Source organism: Tyto alba, unplaced genomic scaffold (assembly GCF_018691265.1).
Source record: "Tyto alba isolate M040663 unplaced genomic scaffold, T.alba_DEE_v4.0 Super-Scaffold_5, whole genome shotgun sequence".
Lineage (NCBI taxonomy): Eukaryota > Metazoa > Chordata > Aves > Strigiformes > Tytonidae > Tyto > Tyto alba.
Window position 1 is genome coordinate 14182930 of NW_024881326.1, and position 10523 is coordinate 14193452.

The window sequence follows — 10523 nt, forward strand, 5'->3', positions numbered from 1 at the left end:
CACCCCTTGTCTGAGGCCACGATGCCTGTGCTGATGTCCAGAGCCCTCACAAACTGGCAGGGTCAGGACACCTGGGAGGGGACTCGGTGTCTGCGTGGCCCGGCCTCCCCCCCAGCCCCAGGACACCTTTTCCCTTGGGATCTGGCCATGTGGTGTCACAGGGGAGATGGAGGAGGACAAAGCCCTCCAGATGCCAAGGAGAAGCTGCTCACTGGCTGGCCACCAGCGGTTTGTCCCAGTCTCCTGGCTGGCTCTCCTGGTGTCCATCCCCTTCCCACGCATACCTTCACGTTCCCATCCTGGCCTCGCCTTCCTGGCGAGCTGGTCTTCTCCTCTATAAACCCCAGCCAAAACCCGTCTTAAAAGGAGAGCATAAAGCAGCAGTCTGGATTTACTGTTGCCCCTCTTGCTCAGCGTGGGAGTGCCTGTCCTTTCCGCCTTTACTGTGCTCTCAGGCTTGTGTGCATCAGACGTTTCTCAGGACAGAGACCGTCTACTGCTGGTGTTGTGCAGCCTGTAGCACAATGGGGCCCAGTCCTTCCTTCCAAGGCACTTCCAGAAGGAGCAGGCTCCATGTGCATTTTGTTTGGATTCAATACATTTGTTTTACAGCAGCGCCTGCAGGCAGCCCACCAAGATTGGGGCCACATTGTACTAGACACTGTCCAAGCACGGGTAGTCACTGCCAGAAGAAATCACAGGGCAAATAGAGGGGACAGACCCAGGGTGCAGGGGGACTGAACACGCTGCCGACATCACGTACACTGGAGCAAGAGCTGGGGTCTGTGGGCAGCAGTGAGCAGAGTGCTTCTACCCCATCATCATCCTCCCTTGGAGGAAGAATGCCTCTGTCCCAAGGTGGAGTTTGATAATGAAACAAAAATATTATTTCAGGGGAATCATAATGTTTTTGAGCAGTGATACAGTATCAAAAGCCCTCCTGCAGTGAGCTGGGTTCTGCAGGAGTGGTCGTACAGGGCTGGGTGGCTGGACTGTGGGGGCAAGCCCTGTCCTGGTCCTGTGGCTGTGGGGCCAGCGTGGCAAACTTGCACTGGGCAAAGTGGGAGCTGTGGGGAGAGGGAAGGGGCTGCAGGCAGTGCTGGGCAGGGAGCTGCGGTGCCGAATCCTGCACCGGGTGCTGTGACCCTGCACCGCAGTGAGAATCTGATCAGGGCATTTGGCCGGAGGGTGCAGGGAAATGGGGGGACCTGCAGCACGCAGGCACACGGGTACCAGCTGTGGAGAGCAAGGGGGCTTGGCGCTGGTCACTGCCTTTCCACTCGTCCAGCTGTGATGTTAATTAGTGTAATTATTTTTTGTCTTGCTTGCTGTGTGATAGATAGATGCAGCCACACAGCCGCGCTGGGATGCCAAGTGCTGTGTCTCCTGAGCACAGTCCCTCCCGGCTGGGGCCCGAGGCAAGGCCATGAGCACTGCTGCTACTCCGGGATGCTTCCCGTTTCGGTACAAACCCCAATTAACGGGCATTTCCTCCTGGGTTTCTTCCAAGGTGAGAGTTGCATCTGCTGGGATGAGATCAGGCTTTTCCCTGGCCTCTGCCTACAGCAGCCCTCGGTTGCGATGAGCAGATTAGCAAAGATATGAGCCTATAAATGGGGTGCCCATCCGCTGATTGCACCCCGGGCTGGGAGCTGGCACTGTTAACCAGTGCCTGGCACTGCCCCTGGCCCAGCACACCCGTGGCTGTTGAAGGTGTGCGTGTGTTTGCAGAGGCAGCTTGAGATGCTCGTTCTCCTGTCCTTTGCTCCGGGTGTCCCCAGGGCGTGTGTCGAGCCACCCAATATCATGAACTTTAGCACACAGGATTGTTACCTGGGCTTTGAGGGTATAAGGTGCATGGAGGTCGTACTTCCAAGCTGATTTTGAAAGATGAGTGGTTAGAGAGTTGTGTGTCTCAGGCTTGTTTTGAGTACCTCAGAGAGGGGGTCATTTTGGGGGACTTCTTTCCCCTATAAAAGAATGGTCATTCACATAGTCTCTTTAATCCAAGAACTGGGAATTAAAACCAAAGTGCTAAAAACTGTGAGCTGCTTCATGAAGTCACGATGGGGTTGTGAGCTGGTAGCTCTGACTTCAGTTGCTCCCGGGTAATTTAGGAGTGACTTCATCAGTGAGGTCAATGGACATGGGTGGGAAGCCACGGCTGGGGAGCACAGTGGAACAATGGGGTTCCCCTGCCCAGCACCCCCCCTCAGGACGAGCCTGGTTGGTGCCAGACCAGGCACAGCCCCCCTGCACTCATTCTGCCCCGGCACGCCGTGCGGTCACAGCATCGGGGTGACGAGCCGGGATGCAGACTGGCGTCGTGCACGGCGTGGCTGGGGAGAAACAAATGGGAAAACAAACCTCAGGGAGGGGTGGGCCACAAGGTAGCGGAGATCCCAGTGCAGGCACAGGCCAGCCAGCCCTGGTGGGATGCCAGTCCAACGGCACGGTGTTCCCAGCTGTGTTTGAGGAATACTGGCTCTGACAAGCAGCCGGGGTTCACACCGGTGCTGTTCCCAGCACCCCCCAGTCTGCGTGTGGCTGGCCCCGTTCCCACCGAGTGCCCGGCCCCGTCTCACGCCGTTCCTGCTGCTGGCAACCTCCGTCACGGTGCCCGGAGCCACAGACGCTGACTCCCCTCCGTGCCCTACGGTGCCAGGGTACAATGGGCAGCGGCAACCCGGCCCTCAGCTCCCCTGGTTGTGAAACGGAGGATCTGTGTCTCCAGCGCTGTCATCACCAGGCGCAAGTCAACTTTATATTAAAAAAAAAAAAAAAAAAAAAAAAAGTAAAAAGAGTTGGTTTTTGTTTTTTTTTTTTTTTTAAATAATCACACACAGTTGTTGGGTTTTGGGGTTGGGTTGGTTCTCCCCCACCCCCCTTCCCAAACCAGAATGTGTGAACGTGGCAAGGCGGGGATAATGCAGCTTCAGAACTATCAAAGAAGTTACCTAAAAAACAGCTGTTACAGATATGATGTTAGAGCAGCCTATGGCAAGGCTATTAAAAAAAAAAAAAAAAAAAAACTGCTTAAAAAGCTCAACATTGTTAATGTCAGAATTGTAGGCAGCAGTAATTGAATACATTGGTAATTGGACATTGCAGCTTGTGTTTGTGACGACTCCTGGCCGGCCATGGACATTAGCATTCCCTTAATCTTCTGCTATCCAAGGGGGCTCTTCTCTGCCCCCCTCCTGTGCATCCTGCTTCCCGTGCTGCATCCTGATGTGCCAGAGCTTGGAGGGATGCCCGAGCGGCTCATTAGCAGTACTCATTTCCCTGTGTCCAAGATTAATGAGGCACAGCCACTCCAGATGCTCCTCTCAGGCCATGATGGAAACGTGAGTCCCAGGAACCGCTCCGGGAGGGGAGGGAGCGGCTCTTGGCCAGGGCAGGTCTGGCAGGGGCAGACAGGGATTTGCTTCTCTCACCTGGAAGCTGATGGCTGGGTGCACGCCGTGTCCTGATGAGCGAGGTGCATGTGAAAGGGGCGGTTTGGGGAGGAGGGTTTTGGGCAGGTTCCCTGGTGTGATGGGGGTCTGGTCTGAGGGAGCAGTGAGCCTGGTGGGGGCATGTGGGATGCTCCTGCATCACCCCAGCCCTGCACAGTTGCTTATGGCCTCAGCGGCAACAAAGGGAAAAAGGAAGAGAGTCGTGACAGCAGAGCCCAGCGGCTTCCAGCGTGAACCCCCAGCCACCGGCCCGAGCACGTTCCTGGGTCTCCTTCCAGAGCTGACCCCAGCGCTTCCTCAGATTAGTCAGCAGAGCCCAATATTATTGCAATTAAATATAGCCCTGGGCAGCTTTGCCAAGCTATAAACTCACACTCGGTTTCCTAAAGCATCCAATTTGCCTGCAGCTGGTGTAACAGCTTATTACTGCTGGTCAGCAATTTGGGCGTCCCCTCGGTGGGTGCAGTGCGGGTGGGGGGTGCCCCTGAGCAATCAGATGGGTGAACTCCCCACCTTGTTCAGGCGTGAGGTTAGCAGAGGGAGAACACCAAGCCTTGGCTTTTCTGTGCAGAATGAGGTTATTTTGTAGGGGAAGGCTTCCCGCTTCCCTCTCTACCCTTGTTATCCTCCTCCCCCTCTGGTCTGCAAATCCCTGGTCTGGAGAAGTGGGTGCTGGGCTGGGGATGCTGCCCCAGCCTCTGCCCCCTAATTAAAGAGAAGGGTTTGTTAGGGCTGGGCTGGCCCCTGGTGCCACTAGCAGGGTTCCCACCCTGGGGAAAACTTCCCAAATGTTGATTCCTGCTCTAATGGGAAAACAGCAGCTCGTAGGGTTAATTACAGCTGGTGGTCCTGGCGGGCATCCAGACTATCCCAAGCCCTGCATCCTCTGGAAAGGTGTTGCATCCCAAGGATGCTATTCCATCCCTGCCCCTTGGCTCTCCCAAAATTTAGCTGGGGTGGTTTAACAGGCAGTGCCAGTGTTTACAAAATACTGGCAGCAATTAGACTGGCATTGAAATGGCAAAATTACTTTAAAAAATGAGTATGTTATGTTGTGCAGAAATACTGAGAATGCAGAAAGACTCTGGAAAAGCTGTTTGACTCTGAAAAGCTGGGGGATGCTATCCTGGTACTGACAGGAGGCAGTGGGAGAAGTGCAGGCAGCAAGTTACTCAATTTGGCACAGAAGTGCCTGCAAAAGGCCGTCCCTCTGCTGCTTTCAGATAGCAGTAGGAGTGTGAGCAGACAGGTAGCTTAATTAGATAGCTATTAGAAATCCAATTCATTTTGTTTCTTTTTAATGTGTTTTATGATGGGGTATCTCAGCACACCTGCAAATTTCAGATGCAGATAGATAGCCTGTCCTCCTCCTCACATATAAATTGGGTGTCCGAAGTTAGCCCCTTTCCTAGGCAGCAAAACTCCTTGTGCTTTCTCGGAGTCATCTAGCAAGTCATCTGAGCTAAAAATGCAAGAAGAGTACACCAAAATAGAGCTTTTTGGAGTTCAGGTCACTTATATTTACTTGGCCTGGAGATCAGCCAAAAGCAAAAACAGAATGGAAGAAATGCTGATTGCAACAAAACTCACTTCCTGAAGATACTATAAAGGGCAAGGATGGAAAACAGCGAGCTTTCTCTCTTGATTTAAGCAGAGAATAAATTTCTTCCTGTCCTAAATCCTCACACATCCTTTGTAACAGCAAGGGAAAGCAGGTTGCATGGGGTAAACTCAGAGATACAGAAAGCTGTTGAAAAAACAAAGCTGTAAGGCTGCTGCTTGAGCATCCCGGGGAGTTTGCTTCTTGCCTGATCTTTGCAGGTGCATGACAGGAGGATGCTGGTGTCTCCTAGAGATCTGCCCCGCATCTCAGGCTGATGCTGGTGGAGTGGGGCAGCTGCCAGCCCTGTTGCACCAGCCGGTCTTTGCTGTCTTTATGTTTGAGCAGACACGGGCAGTTTCCATTACACACAGCGGCGGGAATGCCTGCTGCAACACCCAGAGGATCCACAGCCCGGCAAGGTGAGGGCCAGCTCTGGTTGTGACTTCCCTCTGGGAAGTCGGGTGCCCTGGATAGGAAAGGGAAAAGGGAAGGCACCCAGGAAATCCTGGTGCCTGCTCACAGTTTCTGGGTAAGAGCACCTCCTCTGCCCTCTCCGGTGGCTAAGGTATCACCAGCTCTTTGCAGCGCTTCACTCAGTATTTTCACTAAATTCATGGGAAAGTTGTTGTCTGAGACCCCAGCCCTCTACCAAACTTCCCTCATAGGAGTCAACGGAAACATAATAGGGGAAAAACACGCAGATGCATGCAGAGTCTGCATGTGCAAGCTGTGTTTTTGCTGGAGAGTGAGATGAGCCAGAGCTCCTTCCTGCCAAGCTCTCGGGAGCCTCCTGTGCCAGCTGCCCCTTCTGCCCATGGGACCGAAGTGTGGGTTGCTGCAGCCCAAAGCCGGGGCTGGGATAGTGCAGGTGACAGCCACAGTCCCCTGCCAGGGGACCTGGTGTAGCATCCCTCCTCACCAGGCTCCCATGTCCCCAGGCAGGAGCTGTGAATGCGACCAGGGCCTGGAAACAGCGCGGGGGAGAGTCAGAGATGATTGAAGGGCTGGGAGGGAGACTTGCAGGAAATGTGAGAGAGTAAATCAGTCGAGCTTGCCTAAGTTATGACTAAAGGGGAAGCGTGATACATCTGCAAATATTAGAAATGTGTAAACAGAGAGGAGAGAGAGAGATGGTTTATGGAATGATTGAAGGGAATGAACTTTTGGATGGAAAAATGTAGGTCAAGTATGAAGGAAAACTTGTAGGCAGTGAGATAAGTGTTTTCAGTGGTAAAACAACCTCCTTGGGAAATGCGAGGAAACCCCATTGATGGAGATGTCTGACGTGAAGCTGGATGAGGGCCTGGAAAACAGGCTGAGCTGGAAGGATGGACTCGGTGTGTCCCATGTGGTCCCAGCGCCCTTGGGGCTGGCAGACAGGGCTGGGCACACCAGCGGTACCCATCCGGGTCCGTGCGGGCTGTGCTGGGCTTCGGGGATGTCCCCTGGGGCAGCTGGGTTGGGAGGACAGGTGACCTTGTCCTTAGGGAGCAGTTACCCTGCGGACATCGCTTGTGAGGGCCCACGTGCAGCACTTCTGTGTCCCCTTGGCACCGGCGCGTGGTTCGGGCCCCGGGGAAGCATGAGGCAGCAGCCTCGCACCGGTGTTCACCCCAGGGAGGGGAGCACCCACCCCTGGCCCCACGCGCTGCTGTGGCTGTCGGTCATGTTGCAGACTGAATCCCTTTCCCGTTTGTGACTCGTTTCAATTTTCAGGCTGTTTGTGGTGTAGTTAATGCAACCAGTTTTCAATGCGGAAAACTTAATGAGTTTGGGGAGAATTCATCCCACCCAACTTCTGCCGTTTAAAATTCAAGCAGCTAGTTGACGCTGGCTGTCAGAAATCCCCTGCAGTCAACAGGGAAAGAGAGCAGCAGCTCCAACCCCCTCACCATTGGGTGCTCGGGGTACTTCGGTGCCTTAGAGGATTGCATTGTTCGCAGCATGCCCTCTTTCTGTTGCCTATGAAGGCAGCCCAAATAACGAACTCAGGTAATTACTAATAATTAAAACAACAACTAATTTTTAGAAGACTGAAATTAAGGAAATTCACCCCACCCCAAATGCCTTAAATCTCCAATAGGCCTGAAAGCTCTTTGGAAAACACGTTTCGTAGCAGTTTCCACGGGAGTGCTTGCTGGGGGCAGGTCTGTGTGCCTGCCCAGCCGGGCGGGCTGCGGTGGGATGCCCGAGCCCTCTCAGCAGGGAGAAGGGGAGGGCATCGCCTTCAGCCAGGCGAGCCAGACCCCCTGCCAGCGGGGTGCCCCTGCCTGCGGGGCGGCTGCCCACTCTCCTGGGGCTTCATGGCTTGGTATGTCCCTCCCAGAGGCATCCCCATGTTTCGGGCTGTCACGTAGTGTGTCTTTGCAGGTGCGAGCTCTTTGAGGCAGGGACCTCTCCGGTTTGTTCCAGATTACGCGTGTCTGTAGTCACGTGTAAATAACAGCATTGTGTCAGGGAAGGGACTTGGCAAGTCCTCGGTCTGAAGGAAGGATACATCCTCTCTGGCTAAGTCCCAGACAGTCGGTGGATGGTTTGGAGTCTGTTTTATACCTTCTGTTTCTCCGTCCCGTCTATCATAAGGTGTCAGTGTCCACTGAGACATCTAACCCTCCTTTATGCCCTATTGAAGTCCCAGGCAGAGCAGTGATAGATGCTGCTTTCTCAAAGGAGAAAAGCTCATTGCACTTGCAGAGCATCATGTTCCACCCCGCTGAGGGTTCTTCTGTGTCCTCCTCGCTGTTCCACCACCGTCTTGCTCCCAGCACTGTCCCCAAGGGAGCGGAGGCTGGTGCGGAGGACACGTGTTGTGGCTGGGGCTGTGGCATCTCTGGAGCACGGGCTGTGCTCGCCCTGCCCATCTCCCCTCCTCCTCCTCGGCCTGGGGGGAATCCGCTTGGGCAGATGCATATCCAGCCCTCAGAGCTCTCTCTCCCAGTTGTGTCCTCGCAGCCTGATTGCAGTCAGTCCCTTCTCTGGAGCCGTTCCACTTTGTCTAAGTAATTAAGATCCAGCGGGCCAGGGAGAAAAAGCAGGACCACAGCTGAATTTCCCACATCTCAGCTGAAAGCCCTGACCACAGGGCTATTGACTGCTCTGAAAGGCTTGCTCCATATATTGTGTCCTGGTCCTGATTAAACTTTTTGTGATGAAAGTTTCACCAAAACTAACATGCTTCCATTCTGGTTTTCATGATTTGGCATTTTCCAGGGGAAAAAAAAAAAAAAAAAAGAAACTAAAATAACTTGCCAAGAATTTCTCAACCAGCTTTAATCCTGAGACACTACCATGGTCCAAACAAATGATGATAAGGATCTATGGAAACATGGGGAAACAAAGAAGTGATGTTTTTAAAGCCTTCAGAAAATAAAAATGCAGCTGGAAGGAGGAGCGTGGGGTTTTCTCCAAGCAGGCTGAGGAGGGAAACTCATTCCCTTTGAATCGTGGGGAGTCCTTTCTAGTTGGTTTCAAAGGAAGTTGGATGTGGTCGTTAACATGACCTTAACTCTGTCACTAGTGCCTAGAAATATTCATAGAAGAGCTGGAAGCGCCACGGAGAGTGCTGCTCTTCCCAGCGGTGTCAGGGGTTTCCAGCAGCCTGAGGAATGACTGCTCGCCATGAGAAACGGGAGATCTCCCTCCCTTTTACAGCGAGCGAAGACAAACAATTTCCACCCGTGCCTGAAGCTTGGGAGATAAGGGGGGATGCGGGAGATATGGTCTTAACCAAAGCCATCTGGGCTGTGCCCAGCTGGCTGCGATGGGCACGAACACACGGAGGGTGGAAGGGAAGAACTGTTTTTTGCTGAGGAAGGTGATCTCAGTCAGCTGCAGAGGAAAGCAGCTTTCTCCCCCCAGCTCACGAGTGGCTGTGGCAGTGGTGGTGGGCCCGAGGGAGGGGGACTGGGCACCGGACAGGCTGGAGAGGCAGGGCTTATGGCACAGCCTTACACCCACAGGTGAACCCCCAGGTTGCTTTTGCTTCTGGAAGTGTCGCCAAGCACAGCTCTAAGCAGTGGAAAGGCGAGCGGAGCGCACAGGGGCTTCTGTACCGCTGTGGGGTACATTCGAATGTTAAAGTGTGCCTGTAAAACGGACGTGTTCCCCACAAGGTCTGCGTCTTCGAGCCAACAGCGTGTCAAGTGCCGGATTTCTGTGAATTGGGAATCCTCCCCAGAACCAGGTAGATGAGTGGAGAAGGTGAGGAAGATGTTATTTGGTGGCAAACAGGGATGAGCCTGAGGCTGCCACGTCCCAGCAGTGCCTGACTGCTTCTGGCCAACAGCTTTTCTGGCAGTCAGAGACCTTCAGAAATTTCCAATAAAGATCAGCCCATGGTCTGTTTCGCTGTTCCATGTTCAGAGTCAGGAGGGACCAAAGTGCTTTAGAGGAAGCATAAATCCCTGCCCTGTCCCGGGGGAGTGATGGGGTGTCTTGGGGAGGAGGAAGATGCTCTGGGATGGGGGATAAGCAGTGCTTGAATTTCTCATGTGATGGACTGAGCTCTCAGGCCGTCGGTTTTGGCAGAGTCACCACAGTCTGTCACAGAGCCTGTCTGTACGGGATATTAGTCCATGCAGTTAACTCGCTTTATTTTTGTGGTGGATTTAGAATGTTAGATGAGCTCCACAGTCCCAACCCTTCAGCATTTTATTTTAAATGATTAGTGAGCTCATTAAGCTACCCCGACGTACTGACACACATTTCTTACGTGAGCCGAGTTCTTCCTTCCCCATTTACCCCGTGTCTCTGCGATGCTTCGGCAGCCCCGGTGTTTGGGGAGGTGACGTGTCCCTCTCGCTGGCTTCCCCTAGGCTGTCTACAAGGCCTGGCTGTGCTCCGAGTATTTCAACGTGACCCAACAGCAGTGCCGACACCGGATCCCATGCAAGCAATACTGCCTGGAGGTGCAGACCAGGTGCCCGTTTGTGTTACCGGACAATGACGAGCTGATCTATGGAGGTTTGCCTGGCTTCATCTGTACGGGTAAGGAGGTTCGGGGAGCGGGGCCGGGCTCCCGCACACCCCGGGGGGGATGGGGCAGGGGTGGGTGCTGATGAGCCACGCGCCAGATTTTGAAGGTTTTTTTGGGGTGGAGGGGGAAGAGGTACAGCGTGGGAACACGTGAGGCACTACCCAACTGCTGAAACACAGCCTCATCTCGGGGTGAGGTGTAAGTGGCTAAGGGGGACACGGCAACAGCCTGACAGCTTACTGCAGGAAATGAAAGCCTTACCTCTAACTGAAAGCTAAAGCAGGCCTGTAAGGGGCTTAAGGTGACGGGATTAAAGCAGGACCGGGGCATTTAACCACTCCAGGCAGTGTTTGGGAAGTCCCAAGCACGCCCCATGGCTGTGGTCTCTGGTTGCCAGTCTGTGCAGACTCCCAGTCTTGTCAAGAGCCAGTCCCGGGGGGTCTCTGGGTGTCCCAGTTCTCAGGTTCTGCCCATCCCGCGGTGTGTG

The 10523-nt window shown here is 53.8% G+C and overlaps 1 protein-coding gene across 1 annotated transcript in view; it reads left to right on the top strand.

Moving 5' to 3' along the window:
- NALF2 (NALCN channel auxiliary factor 2) overlaps positions 1–10523 on the top strand; it is a 31903-nt gene that overhangs the window by 13381 nt on the left and 7999 nt on the right. The window contains exon 2 of the mRNA XM_042807411.1: positions 9876–10047. Coding sequence (XP_042663345.1) covers positions 9876–10047 — 172 coding nt within the window. The remainder of the gene's footprint in view (positions 1–9875; positions 10048–10523) is intronic.